Here is an 18,291-nt window from a genome sequence, read left to right as displayed (position 1 = left end):
GCTTGCATAAACCACATGATTTTTTGCAGGGTATAAGGCTGGATTACTTATAGTTCCTCTTTTTCTGTTTGTGCCCCCACAGAAAGCTGCTCAATCCCGAGCCACTGTGTGCATCTATTGACACACACAACATAGTTTAACCCCATCCCCTGTTCTCTGCTCACAGGATTTGATTGACAGCAGCAGGAGCCAATGGCTCCCATTGCTGTCTCTGTGAGCAGAGAGAGAGGAGAGAGCAGCTGTAGATGGGCACAGTGCTGGATCAAGATATGACTTTAAAGAATAAAGGTGGCTGAGGGTCTGATACAGACACTGGGACATTTTTTACCTTAATGCAAGGAATGCATTAAAGAAAAAAATGTCAAGGCTTTATAACCATTTTAAGTCCAGATGGATTTTTATATGAACTGTATGGAAATGCAGCAAAACACTTTGGGGTTTATTTACTTAAGCTGGAAAGTGCAAAAAATGGTGCAGCTGTGCAAGGCAGTTTCTAACTTCTGCTTGTTCAATTAAGTTTTGACAAAAAAAACGGAAAGCTTATTGGTTTGTATGCAGAGCTGCATCAGATTTTGCAATCTCCAGTTTTAGTAAATCAACTCCATTGTGTCTTAAGACCCTTCATTATATAGTTGCCATTTTTCCCAGATTACCATACAGTGTTCGTGTGGTTTGCCCAAAATATTGCAAACCACATGGACACTGGAAAAGATAAACTGCGTGGTTGGTCTGACAAGATACAAAAGTATCAATCAGGAACTCCATAACCAAATTTGATTCAGTTTACAGGCTTTACATTGTTTACACAGAAAAAGACTTCCCCATTTAATAGGGTAGCTTGTGCTGGCTTATCAACAACTTTGTACTACTATATTTCCTAATTTATTTTTATTTAATTTCTTTCTTTTTGTATACTACAGTTTTTTTTTATGTGGAAATCAATATTAAGCCCATATTGAGTCAAAGTATCTAGTTGATAAATTCATCTCATTTCCAGTTTTGACAAATCTCTCTTCTTACCCCACCCTTTCCAAATAATTATCATTCTATCTATTTGTTGAAAGGTAAGAGATATTTTGTTTATTATTATTATTTTTATGTATGCTGTATGAGATTGACAACATATATATAACATATTTGTTGCGTTTTCACAAATTTGACTGCAAAAGTGGAAATACACTTTAATGTTTATGTGTGTCTTTGAAACTCCAACTTGTGACACAGTAAATAAGGATTTTTTTGTTGGTACAGTGGTAACAAGGACAGGCATATGTAGAACAAATTATTTACTAAAAACAAGAAAGAGTGTATGCTAAGGAGGTGCTATGCTTCTAAATATGGGGCTCACACTACTAAACTACAGCATACAGGAACCCCAGCCTATTTTTTACCCAAGGTCTTTAGTCTACTACATACCAAAGCTCAGGGTAAAAGTTGTGACACTACAAGAAGCCATAAGCATTGACGTCATGCCCATTTTGACCACGCCCACATTTGGCCATGCCCCTTATGCATCTAGTGGGTGGGGATGTGTGGGTTAATAGGAAAGCAGGGGAGACTAAAAAAGTGTGATAGCAACTTCAGTGTTTATTTACAAATTGCAATACTTGGGCTTTAGAGATGCTGCAGCTCTATGCATCTCTAGACACAAAGGAATGGAGTATGGCACCATATAATGACCCTTGGTATTGTAGGGATATCAGTGTGTACAGTCCACAAACTAAATGCTGAAAAAAGTATATAAAATGATAAAACAAGTCCATTCAGAAATGGAATCCCAGGAGCACAGGACTGTCTTGTATTGCCTCTTGTGGAGAACAGTAGTGGTTTCCTGGAAGCATGCAAAAGAGAGAGATATACAAGGGCGCCTCTAAGTGCCTCTAAGTACGGACTGTAAACAAATGTATTAGGTAAAAAGTGTGAAATTCAAACGTCTGACATTATCGGGTGTTCCAACCCTCCTTCTGGTTCCCTTACACAGTTTCAGGAAACAGCTAAGTGGCGGTGGTTATATCAACAGCACGAGTGCCGATCCCTGCTTCACCAGACTTGGACTATTATATGCCTGTGTTTATCCTAACAAAAATGAGTGAATTTCACACTTTTTTACTAAATAAATTTGTTAACAGTCTGCTTTTAGAGGCACCTTTATCTCTCTCTCTCTCTCTTTTGCATACATCTCTAGACACCTGCTTAATTTTAAGCGCTAACTAAAGGGGATTAACACATCAATAAATCAGAATCCAGCCATTAAAGTTAGACCTGTAGAAGATTGGTTTGAACTAGTTGCTTATTGCACTTTAAGATAATCACCTAAAAATGAATAATCATTACAACATATTAAAAAAAATATATATATGTTAAACAGGTGACAATACCAATACTTTAATCTTGTAAAAATTAAAATGTCAACACTAACTTGTCCAGTATTTCATTTCGTTTGTCATGAGAGAAATTCTCAAGCTGTAGGGAATCTTGGGTAATAAAAGCCACTGCCAGATGAAAATAGTTGTTCCAAAGCTGTTACAAATATAAAATGTTATTTAAAAAAGGCAGGCAAGGAATTTAACAAAGCCAAGTTATTTTCTTTATATTTCAGGAAAACTTCAGTTTAGGAAAAAATGACAGAGCCATTTCAAAAAATAAACTTTAGAATGAGAGAAACTATAATATTATCTGAATTACTGTTAAGATCTAAATAATTGTTATTAAATCATTCATGAAATAGATAAACAATTCATTTTATTATATAGTTTAAACACATTTACATGCATACCTGAACTGTCCTGGATTCTGCGTTTCTGTCACTGTACTTGAATTAAATTACAGAATCCTCAGGACCCAAACACTGTTCTCGTGCTAGAAAGAACACTAACTAACAGTCCCACCACCAATGTCTCCAATCTTCATTCTCTTGCAGAATTACAGTATCTCACAAAAGTGAGTACACCCCTCACATTTTTGTAAATATTTTATTATATCTTTTCATGACAACACTGAAGAAAGGACACTTTACTACAATGTAAAGTAGTGAGTGTACAGCTTGTATAACAGTGTAAATTTGCAGTCCCCTCAAAATAACTCAACAATCAACATGCATTAGCTATTAATGTCTAATCTGCTGACAACAAAAGTGAGTACACCCCTAAGTGAAAATGTCCAAATTGGGCCCAATTAGCCATTTTCCCTTCCCAGTGTCATGTGACTTGTTAGTGTTACAAGGTCTCAGGTGTGAATGGGGAGCAGGTGTGGTAAATTTGGTGTTATCGCTCTCACTTTCTCATCCTGGTCACTGGAAGTTCCACATGGCACCTCATGGCAAAGAACTCTCTGAGGATCTGAAAAATAGAATGGTTGCTCTACATAAAGATGGCCTAGGCTATAAGAAGATTGTCAAGACCCTGATACTGAGCTGCAGCACAGTGGTCAAGACCATACAGTGGTTTAACAGGACAGGTTCCACTCAGAACAGGCCTCACCATGGTCGACCAAAGAAGTTGAGTGCACGTGCTCAGCGTCAAATCCAGAGGTTGTCTTTGGGAAATAGATGTGCTGCCAGCATTGCTGCAGAGGTTGAAGGGGTGGGGGGGGGGGGTCAGCCTGTCAGTGCTCAGACCATTCAACGCACACTGCATTAAACTGCTCTGCATCGATGTCTTCCCAGAAATAAGCCTCTTATAAAGTTGATGCACAAGAAAGCCCGCAAACAGTTTGCTGAAGACAAGCAGACTAAAGACATGGATTACTAGAACCATGTCTTGTGGTCTGATGAGACCAAGGTAAACGTATTTGGTTCAGATGGTGTCAATCGTGTGTGGTAGCAACCAGGTAAGGAGTACAAAGACAAGTGTGTCTTGGCTACAGTCAAGCATTGTGGTGGGAGCGTCATGGGGCTGCATGATTGCTGCCGGCACTGAGGAGCTACAGTTCATTGAGGGAACCATGAATGCCAACATGTACTGTGACATACTGGAGCAGAGCATGATCCCCTCTCTTCAGAGACTGGACCGCAGGGCAGTATTCCAACATGATAATGACCCCAAACACACCTCCAAGACGACCACTGCCTTGCTAAAGAAGTGAAGGGTAAAGGTGATGGACTGGCCAAGCATGTCTCCAGACCTAAACCCTACTGAGCATCTTTCGGGCATCCTCAAAGGTGGAGGAGAGCAGGGTCTCTAACATCCACTAGCTCAGTGATATCGTCATGGAGGAGTGGATGAGGACTCGAGTGGCAACCTGTGAACGTCTGGTGAACTCCATGCCCAAGAGGGTTAAGGCAGTGCTGGTAAATAATGGTGGCCACACAAAATATTGACACTTTGGGCCCAATTTGAACATTGTCACTTAGGGGTGTATTCACTTTTGTTGCCAGTGGTTTAGACATTAATGGCATTTCAACAGTGACCATTAATGTAACAAGTCTCTTTTCTGCTGACCATTACTGTAAGTGGGTACCCCTCAAAATAATGAGAACACTTCACAAACCTCTAGTGTAATAGGAGCAATTCACTGACCAACAATATGTTCCAGAATATACCCACTGACCACTAAAGTATCAGGGCATTTCTCCACTGTTTCCACTGATCACTGATGTAAAAGAGAGACTTGTCCACTCAGCAACAATGTAAGAGAGAGAATATCTATTGGTACCTGTATAATGGTGGCACATTTCCAAAGACCAGCATTTTAATGGGGCACGTCAATCTCCACTGACATGACCAACCATCAATATGACAGGTTACTTCCCCATGAACCAACAATTCAATAAGGCACTCTTCCACGGGTCACTATTGAAACAGGGGCAGTTCTCCAATAGCTACCAATTACCACCAGTGTAACAGGGCAATTTCCCACTGATCACCAATGTAGGATATCATTTCTTCACTGGCCACCAGTTTAACAGGGCACTTCACCTATGAACCCCAGTGTAAGAGTGCACTTCTCCACTAACCAACAGTATAAGAGTGAGGCACTTTTTCAAAAATGAAAAGAGTAAAGACATGTCCCAGTTACACTACTGGTCAGTGGAAACATGGCTGGTTTAGCAATATGCCTTTTTTAAACAGGATCTTCACCCTAGAAAGAAAAAAAAAGTTACCAATACTGTAGCTGCTGACTGTTAATAAAAGGACACTCTCCTGTCCAAGAATCCAGCACCATTAGTTGGCTGCTCTTTGGGTCCCCGGCGCCAGCATGTTTAGTGTGAGAAGCTGGCTGTGACTCCTTGCACCTTCATAGCTGTCTTCCCAATGCGCATGCATGAACCACGCTGCACTTTGTGAATGGTTCCCACACCCTTCTGGGACCTGTAATGTGTCCTAGAAGGCTGCAGGCAAAGAGGGGCGTACTTCTGCTTGAATCGCCTAGCAGAAGCCAGCCATACATAAATCGAAATTCGGCTGGTTCAGCAACAATCGATCATCGATGAACTTGCATACAACCAGCCTGTCTGGTTTTTCCTGAATGATCCGTGCCGCCAGCTGTAGCTGGCAACACTGATCATTTCATTCTGCAGAATACAATAGCACAGTGGGAGGATTCCCCCATTCACATTAATGGGTATTTAATGTATGCATAGGAAAATCCTCTATTTTTTTTTCATTCAATCTGCTAGTTGAATGAAAAAAATATATTAATTTATGGGTAAGAAGAGGAAGAAGTTAAAAAGCTAGAGAGAGGAAAAGAGCTGGAATGCTACTTACCCCCACTGGTGCATGTGCAGCCACACTATGCAGACTATGCATCCATACAGACACCCAGACACTTGGAACACTTGTGTAAGTGTGTGTGTGTATGTGGAGGGGGGGGGGTTGGCAAAGTGTGGCTAGACATTTGATGGAGGTGGGGGGGGGGGTCTAATACTTCATTTTCTTACACCAATTTTGGGTCATATTTTCTCCTAGTTACCAGAATGAAGGGGCATAGTGTTACTGACCACTCCATTTTACATAGTCCTCACCTATGCACTGCACTTTTCTTTATACTCTTGACCATACTATCTGGACAGACTGGGTCTACGGAGGTATGTCAATGCATAACGCAGCATTTGAAACAGAACACACTATCTTGTACAATATAATCCTCTCCTCTGCTTTGTATATGCTATGTTGTATGTTATACTCCTGTTTAAGGGACTGAATATGCTATGTTGTACAATATACTCCTGTCCCCTGCATTCTATATGTTATGTTGTACATTATAATTCAGACCCCTGCACTTCATTCACTATGTTGTACATTATACTCCTGTCCTATGCACTGCACTTACTACATACGATTAATTAAAAAAATTACCTGCACTTCAAAATTCATGTTATCGTGAAATTTCTGATTCATGGTTCTGGAAAACTTGTCAATGGCTCGCAAAAAAACCCTGAAAGAAATAAATTATTATTATGAGACATAGGGGTGATTTACTAAAGGAAACAGAACTTGTGTTCACTTTGAATACTCAATCATGTACAGAGATACTAAAAAAATTCCTTTTTAGAAGTAACCAGATCCAATAGCCCAAAAATGAAAAATGGAAAACAAGAGAAGATGATGTAGAGAAAAGGAAGCAATATTAATAGTAAAATACCAAAAAAGTAAACAAAATGATACTGCTACAAGCTAGCCTGATAGTGGGTTGTCTGCACATTTACTGGAAGTGTGATTCCTAAAAAGGGCTGAAATGCAGTCTAAAGGCCCGTACACACGTACCGATTGTCGGCCATAAATATTCGGCCAACGTCCGATCGGCCGATTGTCGGCTTGTTAGTATGCTGCTTCTGACAACCGACTGTGACTTTTCGGCCGAACAAAATCTGGTCTGCATGCTATAAAATTTTTGTTGGCCAACACCAGAACGGCCGATTGTTGGTCAGTCAGTACAGATTTCGGCAGACAAAAGCCAGATGAGCAAGCCTGGGCATGCTCAGAGAAGAAAAAACACACGGAAAGTTAACCATCACATGACATCACTTCTGAAGTTGGTTGTTGTTGGCCGACAAAATTCGTGTGCAGTCTTGAGCACTTTTCAACCAACACGACAGCACTGGACAAAAGACGGCCGATCGTTCGGCCGACAATCGGTGCGTGTGTACGGGGCTTAAGAAGCCACAGTGCATCGTGCAAACAGTAATGGATTTTGCTGAGGGCGGCCCTCAGGTTGCGGTCCTCAGCAAAATCCATTACTGTTTGCTGCTGACCAGGGAAAGCAGAATGATGTACCAAATGATTACACAAACTCAGAAAAAGGTAAAAGCCAATAGCAGGTTTGCTGGACAGGAAGTGGCAATGAAGCAAGTTTTATTGATCAGCAGGTGATTGAATCCTATAGCTTCCAGTCCTGTACAGCAAGGAGATACGAACTGACCATATGTTTGTGGATCTACAAGTCACAGAATAGCCTTGTTGCTGGTCTGTGGAACCACAAGTACCTGATCAGTTGCAAAGCTGTTCCAAGACAGATAAAGCAAAAATCAAACAAAAGATCAGCGTATGACTTCCTATAAAAGCAGCCAGCAATCAAAGGTATACCAGTCCTCACATCAAGTAGCATAAAAGGTATTGCAGCGCTCAAAAAAATCTTTATCAAAAACTGTCCATCAGTTCCAAGACCAAAGGATATGTCCAAATAGTAAATTAGAACACCTCCATGAACAGAATCTGTCTGATGTTAATCAAGTATATGATCCTCAGATGATAAATCCATAAAAGCATTTGCAAAAAGGGGAAAGATCATGGTGCAGTACATCGAAACAAGTGCATAGCACACATATAGGGAGGGTAACACCAGTGCTGGATTAACACAATTAGGTGTGTGCACACTTCCTTCACCCCACATGCAGTGCAAACTCACCAGAGCTCAAACGCTTTCATGGATTCAACATCTGAGGCTCATATACTTGATTAACATCAGACGGATTCTGTTTATGGAGATGTTCTAATTTACTATTTGGACATATCCTTTGGTCTTGGAACTGATGGACAATTTTTGTTAAAGATTTTTTGAGCGCTGCAATACATTTTATGTTCCCGAGACAGACACCACTCTAATTAAAATTCAAATATTCAATCTGTCTAATCAGACACTATCTAAAAAGAATTTTGAACTATTACATAACAATTTATTTTGCCTAAGAAAGTGGATCCACTTATTTTACTCTTTTTAAAGATATTAATAGATTCATTAGAAATGTATCAGTGAGGGATACAAATACATGTTTATGGATGCTCAATTCACAAAAACGATGTGTGTTAGTAGCATAAAACAGGAAGGAAATAAGTACATTTCTGTCTCAACAGGTATTTTTCTGTATTTGCAGATCAATAGATAAAACATGGGGAAATGTTCATGTACTGCAGAGATGTACTGCATATGCCTCATATTTAATCATAGGGGTAAAAACAGACACTTACTTTTCTTGAGTGTTCCTAGATTCATATAATGGAGTTAAAGCATAATTTTTCAGGGGACATTAAAACACAGCACACCAACACAGAAAAATACACACATGGTTACAAAAATACAAAGTTCATTGATACAAAAAACCAATACACCTGTATCTTCACATACAGTAAGACATAGATTGTGCTTTGTACATTAAGCCAAACACATGATGTTTTAGAAGAGCCCCTGACCATAATTTTATTCACAATATTAGCATATTATTTAATTAAAGGACAACAGTCAATGCTTTATCAGGACCACAGGCAAAAAAGGCAGTAAAGAATAAATATATTCATGCTCCTGGTACACCAGTAGCAAGGAAGTTTATTTATTTTTGCCATCTTGTGACAGGACTCTCTGTGGTCCTGTATGTCTTCTATGGTTGATCCATATTCGTCTATGCAACTTTTTCCATTATCCGGAGCATTTTTGAAAGATTTCTCTACTGTCTGGAGGCCATTGTTCTCCACGTGTGCATGATGTAATTTTTAACACAAGCCTGACCTCCACAACATCTGTAATGGCTATGTGCACTCTATACTGCCTATGTTGCATATTTTCCTGGTTAAGCATCTCTAGGTGAATAACATGTTCACCGCTGTCATCAGGTAAAATAATATGCTATGTATGGTGAATGCAATAAAGGTCAGTGGCTCTGGTAAAACATTATCAGGGGAATTCAATAAATACATACTGACACTTTTATAGAAATATAATCCTTTAAATGGCTTGTGCCAGACTAAAAAATCCCTGCCGCCTATTTGGGTAACTTTACTGAAACGCGTGGCAGATTCAGGTAGGTCTCAATAGTCCCACTTTTACAAAATGGCCATATTATTCCTCATTCCTTGACCCCACTTGAGATTTAAATGCAGCTGCCAAAACATTACTGGCAATTGCTTGTTTCTGCTTGTTGTCCCCTCTGTCTATGTCCCTGGTGTTCTCTTCCTCAAAATCTGCTAAAATGAATTCCTGTGTAGGGATGATCGAACGGTTCGGGTCGACCATCGGTTCGACCTGAACATTGACTGTTCGAGGTTCGGCCGAAATTAGAACTTTTTGCTGAAAAAGTTCGGAATTCGGCAACCAGAACCGACCAAAATGCAATGGGACAGGAAATGGGCTTTAAAAGCCCATGATTGGACCAGAACCATTAGAAAAAGCCAATTGAGGGGGCAGGAGAATGCTAGGAATGTGATTGGAGTGACTAGGGGGTCCCTAGGCCAATCATTAGTGAATACGCCCCCCAGTATATAAGATAGCCCCCGCCAAATTCCTAGCATTGTAATACAGGGACATGGAAGAGAGTGGAAGCAGTTCTGTTAATTTTACTTTAAAAGTGTCATTTAGCATTTATTAGTGTGAGGAAAGGGATATCTAGTGTAGTTAGGGTGCTCTTTTACACTTTAGTTAGATGCAAAAATTTAGTTTCTGTAGGGAAAGTGTTAAGTGCCAGGGTGACCGTAATGTAGTGTAGGGTGAACTGACTCTGACTGCTATGGCAGGGTGACCAAACCCTTCCATTTCAGGGTGACCGCAGTGTAGTGTAGGGTGAACTGACACTGACTGCTATGGCAGGGTGACCAAACCCTTCCATATCAGGGTGACCGCTATAGAGAAAAGATAGTTTCTCTTAAGTCACATTCGGTGCACTAATATGGCTTCTCGCCGGTCAGCCTACTTTTTGGCTGCAGGCGTTTATAGGGATTTTTTGAGCACATCTTTGGAGTCAGGCATGGCATCTGAACATGTGTATAGGGGGTATATATATACACCCATGTATGTATATATACACCTGCACATATATAGGTGTGAAAGGAGCAGAAAACACTACTTGCGCTAATGAAATAATTAACACCAATATAGTTATGCTCCTATCACACCTATATATGTGTATGTGTAAAATACATATAAGTGTGTGTGTATATATATATATATATATATATATATATATATATATATATATACCCCTATACAGAAGTTCAGATGTTTTGCCTGCCTCCAAAGAACCCAAAAAAATGCCCAAAAAAACGCTAGCGCCAAAAAAAAAACGCCCAGGTGTGTTGTTGCTGGCATTTTTTGGGGGTTTTTGGAGGCAGGCAAAACATCTGAACTTGTGTATAGTGGTATATATACACACATACTTATATGTATTTTACACTTACACATATATAGGTGTTATAGGAGCGTAACCATATTAGTGTTAATTATTTCATTAGCGCAAGCATATATTTCTGCTACTATCACACCTATATATGTCTAGGTGTATATATACATATAAGTGTGTGTGTATATATACCCGTATACACAAGTTCAGATGTTTTGCCTGCCTCCAAAGAACCCAAAAAAATGCCCAAGAAAACGCTAACGCCAAAAAAACGCACAGGTGTGTTGATGCAGGCATTTTTTGGAGGTTTTTGGAGGCAGGCAAAACATCTGAACTTGTGTATAGTGGTATATATACACACATACTTATATGTATTTTACACTTACACATATATAGGTGTTATAGGAGCAGAGCCATATTAGTGTTAATTATTTCATTAGCGCAAGCATATATTTCTGCTACTATCACACCTATATATGTCTAGGTGTATATATACATATAAGTATGTGTGTATATATACCCATATACAGAAGTTCAGATGTTTTGCCTGCCTCCAAAGAACCCAAAAAAATGCCCAAAAAAACGCTAGCGCCAAAAAAAAAAACGCCCAGGTGTGTTGTTGCAGGCATTTTTTGGGGGGTTTTTGGAGGCAGGCAAAACATCTGAACTTGTGTATACGGGTATATATACACACATACTTATATGTATATATACACCTAGACATATATAGGTGTGATAGTAGCAGAAATATATGCTTGCGCTAATGAAATAATTAACACTAATACGTCTCCGCTCCTATAACACCTATATATGTGTAAGTGTAAAATACATATAAGTATGTGTGTATATATACCACTATACACAAGTTCAGATGTTTTGCCTGCCTCCAAAAACCCCAAAAAAATGCCTGCAACAACACACCTGGGCGGTTTTTTTTGGCGCTAGCGGTTTTTTTGGGCATTTTTTTGGGTTCTTTGGAGGCAGGCAAAACATCTGAACTTGTGTATAGTGGTATTTATACACACATACTTATATGTATTTTACACTTACACATATATAGGTGTTATAGGAGCGTAACCATATTAGTGTTAATTATTTCATTAGCGCAAGCATATATTTCTGCTACTATCACACCTATATATGTCTAGGTGTATATATACATATAAGTGTGTGTGTATATATACCCGTATACACAAGTTCAGATGTTTTGCCTGCCTCAAAAGACCCCAAAAATGCCCAAAAAAACGCTTGCTACTAAACCGGCAAGGTGTGAAAAGAGAGAAGCCACTATCCTGTTCTATAAGTGACCTAATACAAAAAATCTTTTTTTATGGTTCTGGACATGATACAGAGCTGAAACTTCACAGGTACACTTTTTAGACCCCCAGATACTAAATCCAAAGAAATGTATTTATTTTTTTATTTTTTATTTTTTTCAATAATTGGCTCTCTATCAAAAATGACAATTTTTAAGAACTTTTTTTGTCTGATTAATAGTCCCTGGGGTATGACCCAAAACCCTAGGCACTTTTTAGGGGCATTTATTGGGTTTTAGGGCTTCAAAATGGTGTTTTTTGATTACTGAAGTTAGGGTCCCATTGATTTCAATGGGGTCCTGAAATCCGGGCCGAACTTTCGGGAAGTTCGGATGTTCTGGCTGAACCGAACTTTTGAAAAGTTCGATCATCCCTATTCCTGTGCATCCTTCTGCAGCAAGTTACTGATGGTATGCTTAAAATTTTCAGCTGAATCAATGCCAGTTTTCAGGGCAACAGTGGGACTAGTTGTAGAAAAGGAGGAAGAAGAAGGCACATTTGCCACTGACAAGACTGTACCACTCTGCACCTGATAGGAGGATGATGAAAGTTTTGTTATGCACTGTGCCTGTGTAAGCATAAATGTTACGCTGCTAACCCCAAATGAACAAAATGTGAAATATCAAGATTATATAAAAATAAAATCTATTTGTTAAAAAAAAACACAAAATACCAAACACCAACACTAAAATATTCTAACCTAAAACACTTTTGATTTTAACCGAAAACAAAAACAAAAACACAATTAGGCAGAAGTGAATCAACCCAAACTTGAATCTGATCCCTGTATTTGGCTCAATTCCATCAAAAGTAGCAATAGCAATTCCAACAACAACAAAAAACAGTAGCCAGCCTTATACAGACTGTTCCTAAAAGTTCTTTCTTATTCTATTCTATATACAGTTGTGCTAAAATAGCAGTGTATTTAAAAAAGTGAGTATATTTTAAAAAGTGAGTAAAGCTCAAAATCCTTATAAAAGCTTTTATTTCCATACACGCAAATGCATTGGGAACACTGCACAGTCTATTCCAAATAAAAACATGAAGAAAAATGTTTCAGATTTATTATTACTTTACGGAAGAAAAAGGAATATTAGACTTTTCCAAAAATAGTACTGTCTGCATTTTTATATACAAACTCAAACATTTACTGTAACTAAAAAATGCTTGAAGATTTAACTTTTCTGTGAATCACTGAACTAATATTTAGGTGTATAACCACTGTTTCTGAGAACTGCTTCACATCCATGTTGCATGTAGTTGAACAACTTCTGGTACATGTGAACAGGTATTCTAGCCCAGCATGATTGCACTTCATTCCACAATTCCTTTGCATTTCTTGATTTTACCTCAGAAACAGCATTTTTGGTGTCACCCCACAAGTTTTCTTTTGGATTAAGGTCCTGGGATTGGGCTGGCAACTCCATAATGTTAATGTTGGCAGGCCCGGACTGGGACAAAATAATTAGGCCTGGGTATTTTAGACTAAGCAGCCCATAACATTTTTAGTGGGAGGCACAGAGAGCATGGGGGGGGCGCAGAATGTGGGGGGGGGGGCTGAAGAGCACATGGGGCGGAGAGCCCCGGGGGGGGCCGGAAAGCATAAAGGGGGCCAGGAGAGAATGGGGGCAGAGAGCATAGGGAGGGACAGAGAGCACAGGGGGGGGGGGGGGCAGAGAGCACTTGGAGGGTGGAGAGCACAAAGGGGGTAGAAAACATGGGGGGCGAAGAGCACAGGGGCACTAGGGGGGCCAGAGAGCAGGGGGGCTAGAGAGCACAGGGGGGCAAAAAGCATAAGTGGGGGCAGGTGGGCACAGGGGCAGAGAACACAGGGGGGCTGCTAGAGAGCACTAGGGGGGTCAGAGAGAGCACTGGGGTGGCTGGGGAGCACTTAGGGGAGGCAGAAAGAACAGGGGGCAGAGAGCACAAGGAGGGCAGAGAACATGGGAGGCCAAAGAGCACAGGGTGGACCTAGAGCTCTAAGGGGGGCTGAAGAGCACTGAGGGGGGGGCCTGAGAGCACAGGGGGTCTAAGAGTACTGGGGTCTGGAGAGCACAGGGGGCTGGAGAGCACTGGGGGGAGTTGGAGAGCACTGGGGGGGGGGGGTTCAGAGAGCACTGGGGGGGTCAGAGAGCACAGGGGGGTCAGAGATCCCTGAGGGGTGTGGAGAGCACTTAGGGGGCAGAAAACAGGGGGGCCTAAGAGCACTTGGGGCCTAAGAGCACTGGGGGGCCCAGGGAGCAGTTGCGGGCTGGAGAGAAGTGGGGGGAGCCTGAGAGCACAGGGGGGCCTGAGAGCACAGTGGGGGGGCAGAGAGCAGTGGGGGGCAAAGAGCACTGGGGGGGAGCCTGAGAGCACAGGGGGAGAACACTGTGGGCTGGAGAGCACTGGGGGTGCCCATAGGGCACTGGAGGGCTGGAGAGCAGTTGGGGGGCTGGAGAGCACAGGGGGGGCTGAGAGCACAGTGGGGGGGAAGATAGCAGTGGGGGGAGGCTGAGAGCATGGGAGGAGAGAGCACTGGAGGGCTGGAGAGCAGTTGGGGGCCAAAGAGCAGTGGGAGGGAGCCTGAGAGCACAGGGGTGGGACCTGAGAGCACAATGGGGGGAGAGCAATGGGGGGAGCAATGGGGGGGCAGAGAGCATGGGGAAGGGCCTAGAAGGATAGGAGGACCAGCTCCATATACTGTAGAATATGCATACTCTCAAATTTTCTCCTGCAGCCCCTGAATGCCTGCAGGAGTGAGAGAAGCAGAAGGCTTTCAGGGGCTGCATTAGAAATAAAGGAGAGATTGATTTTTCTACTGTATATACAGCAGGTCCTCATATCCAGAGGCACACACGGGGAGCTGCAATTACTTTCCCTCCTGTCCGGCATCTCCTCCAGATCCCCTCCCTCTTCATGGTCACATCACCTGACCTGTAGTTTCCGCCCTACGGCTCGAAAGCTAAATTGGAGACCGGACAGCCGGCCGCGGAGAGGCCGAGTGAGTGGCGCCGGCTCAAGGAGCAGCCCAGCTGCCTTGGCCCCACAAGAACATGTGGTCCGGTGGCCCCGGCCCACCAGGCAAGTGCCCAGTGTGCCCTATGGCCAGTCCGGACCTGCCTGTTGGTCTGGAACCAAGATGCTGCTCACTTACTAGTGTGTTTGGGGTCGTTGTCTTGTTAAAACATCACTTATGCTTCTTTGGCAAAAGGCAACACGACCTCTAAGTATTTTGATGTATTTAAACTGATCCATGATCCCTGGTGTGCGATAAATAGGCCCAACACCATAGTATGAGAAACATCTCCATATCATGATGCTTGCGCCACCATGCTTCACTGTCTTCATAGTGTACTGTGGCTTGAATTCAGTGCTTAGAGGTCATCTGACAAATTGTCTGTGGCCCCCTAGACCCAAAAAGAACAATCTTTCTTTCAACAGTCCACAAAATGTTGCGCCATTTCTCTTTAGACCAGTCAATTTGTTCTTTGGCGAATTGTAACCTCTTCAGCACATCATTTTTTCAACAATGGGACTTTTCGGGGGACTTCTTGCTGATAGCTTGGCTTCACATAGGCATCTTCTAATTGATACGGTACTCACAGGTAAATTAAGACCTTCTTTGATCACCCTGGAACTGTTCATTGGCTGAGTCTTTGCCATTTTGGCTATGCTTCAATCCATTTGAATGGTAGTTTTCTGCTTTCTTTCACGTCTTTCTGGTTTTGGTTGCCATTTTAAAGCATTTGAGAACATTTTAGCTGAGCAGCCTATCAGTTTCTGCACTTCTCTATATATTTCCCCCTCTCCAATCAATTTTTTAAGAAAAGAATGCTGTTTTTCTGAACAATGTCTGAAACTACCCATTTTACTCAGGTTTTCAAAGAGAAATGCTCTATACCTAGCATGTACAATATTTGCTGCCTTTATCCCTAAATAAGGGCCAACTTTTTGACACTTGTTTTTTCACAGACTGAATGACCTCTCTAATTGGAATCCATACTATTATTTTGAACACACCCCTTTCAATTAGTGATTCAATTACACAGAAGCAGCAACATGCATGTCATGCCTGTTGGATCTGTTGGTTTTCTATTACTCTACTACACCTACTAGTAAATTATTTGCCATTTAGAAATATAATTTACAGCAAGAACAGTGTTTGATCTGGTTAGTGATGTTGGACTGCTATTATTTTAAACAAAACTGTAGATAGTACGTTCTACAGAAATAGGGCTTGGTACAATGGCCTGTATCTGTGTTTTGGTCATTCACTGATTCTATTTACATCAGGAATGTGCTCAAAAGAACTAACAGTTATCAGTTAGCTACATTCATACTTCACCATGAAACATGGTAGAAATTTGCAAACAAACATGAAAGGGGTCCCTGATATTAGGAAGTCAATTCAGCATAAACTTACCACTTTTGGGCAAAGAGGTTCCTGAATATAAAAATATAGCAGACACATGTGCCCAAAGACGGGCTTTAAAGACAATCAGCATGTATTTCAACCAATACTAAATTTGCAATATAGTAAGCTAAAGATGGTTCTATAGATGCTTCTGCAGCAAGTCATCAATTCTGTATATATGAAATACATATATGAAAAATTCTAAGAAATTACCTGTTTTGAACCATGCTCATTGTTATCCAGTCTGAAGGATAAACATTTTTTCCAATAAGGTCTTTAAACATGATAAATGTTTCCATCAGGAAATCCTATAAAGGAGTAGAAAACACTTAGGAAGGAAGGAACAAACATTTTCTGTAGTGGAAATAGCTAGCCGAATAACATAACTAGCCTGGCATAACAGCATCTAATTAAAATGAAAAGTAAAATCAGCATTATTAAGACAGGATGTTACAGAGATCTTCAGCACAAGGGCTTGTTTGCATGGATTAGGAGCTTGTCTCTTAAATGAACAGTGGGTTCTGAAAGGAGTAGTCATGGTAATGCACAAAGCACATGTGTATAGGGGGACGGGGATGGTATTGTAGGATGTACTGGATATGCCTCATGTCATTAGCTAAAATATTACAGCTTGCTCATGATACACATATGATTAATGCACGACTTACCAGTAAGTCTGGGCTTGACTGAAATATTTCAATGTAGTGAGTATAATGCTGGTCATCCATCTGGTCCAATATTGCAGTCATGCATGCCACAAAATGACCCTAAAAATGTACAAAAAATGAACAGGGCTTGACACAAGATACATAATTATTAAAGAAAAAGTAGTTTCTGGCTGTATGCTGTTGGAATTATTTACTAAAACACAAACTAACAATATAACATTTAGCAGACACATCATAGATAGAAAGACAAAATAAAATAAGGGCAATGACATACGTTTACATGCCAACCACTATTCAGTATAGTAAAGAGACATTTTGGAGTTGCAATTGGAAAACATTCTTTTGTAGGACTGTGCTTCCAACTACATGTTGAATTTTTAAAATGATTACCGGTATATTAAATGTATAAAATATTTGTTAAAGAATGAACATACAGTAGATAGCAAAAAAACTGCTGTTAAATAACTTCTAAAAATCTATATAAAATGTAACAAAAACACAACACAAATAAAACTGGCCCTTGCCCATTATGATATATTAATATGTATGGTATTGATCTACTTACAGTTAATTCCTGATCTCTTTCCATCATTATGACTGTCCTGTTTACGGTTCGCAAGAGTTGGTCAGTTATTTCTAGGATATGATGGTAAGTTGTATCCTGTTTAAAAAAATGATTTGAATATAATTTTCAAAATCTGATGATGTAGATAATTTACAGGATATGCAATACATTCTTGTTGCATAGATGTCAAAATATGATAGTTTTCATATCACAAACACACACACACATTTTGCTGGTCATCATTGTTATTTGCATTTTGAAAATGCCTAGTATTGTAAGAAACCCTTGGTAACCACGCTGAGCGAGTCCAAACCCTTCGCCTGGCCAAGAACTCTAGCTCTTCATGGAGGATTCCAAGGCTCTCTGAAACCAACTGAAAGACACAATCTTGTGAGCATATGCTGGCTGCACCTCAGGGTCTTATCCTTGTTGGATGGGCCAGGCACAACTCCTGAGGCCTCACAGGAGACCTTTGAATAAGACGAGCACATCTCCACAACTGTCATTTCTCAATTTACGTTATACTCCATGACTCTCCAACACTGCCTTGTTCCAAACCCTATCACTATTCTGATAAATAACCTAATTTCCATTGTGGTCCTTACAATCCTTTTGTCTTCTCTATTAAGGCCTTGTCATAAATCTTCAGCCTCAGTAATGACTTCCACATTTTCCAAGTAATCCAGCACTATCTTCAGCTAAGGGAGACACATCCACTATTTTTAGGAGTTCCTTAACCTGGCGGTATGATTATGTCAGGAATTCTGTACCAAAAGCGGTACAATTTTTTTCATGGAAATTTG

General features: G+C 40.6%; 1 protein-coding gene across 1 annotated transcript in view; it reads right to left on the bottom strand.

The window, feature by feature from the left end:
• Nucleotides 1–18,291, bottom strand: part of DOCK2 (dedicator of cytokinesis 2) — a 349,654-nt gene that overhangs the window by 143,918 nt on the left and 187,445 nt on the right. Inside the window, exons 27-31 of the mRNA XM_082254918.1 lie at nt 17,489–17,584; nt 16,924–17,022; nt 16,469–16,563; nt 6,297–6,375; nt 2,420–2,520 (exon numbers count right to left, since the gene is read on the bottom strand). Of these exons, the coding sequence (XP_082111044.1) occupies nt 2,420–2,520; nt 6,297–6,375; nt 16,469–16,563; nt 16,924–17,022; nt 17,489–17,584 (470 nt within the window). The remainder of the gene's footprint in view (nt 1–2,419; nt 2,521–6,296; nt 6,376–16,468; nt 16,564–16,923; nt 17,023–17,488; nt 17,585–18,291) is intronic.

This window comes from Pelophylax lessonae, assembly GCF_965119305.1.
Source record: "Pelophylax lessonae genome assembly, chromosome: 4".
Classification (NCBI taxonomy): domain Eukaryota; kingdom Metazoa; phylum Chordata; class Amphibia; order Anura; family Ranidae; genus Pelophylax; species Pelophylax lessonae.
Note: the sequence above shows the minus strand (reverse complement) of the source record. Positions and strands in the feature narration are given on the sequence as shown.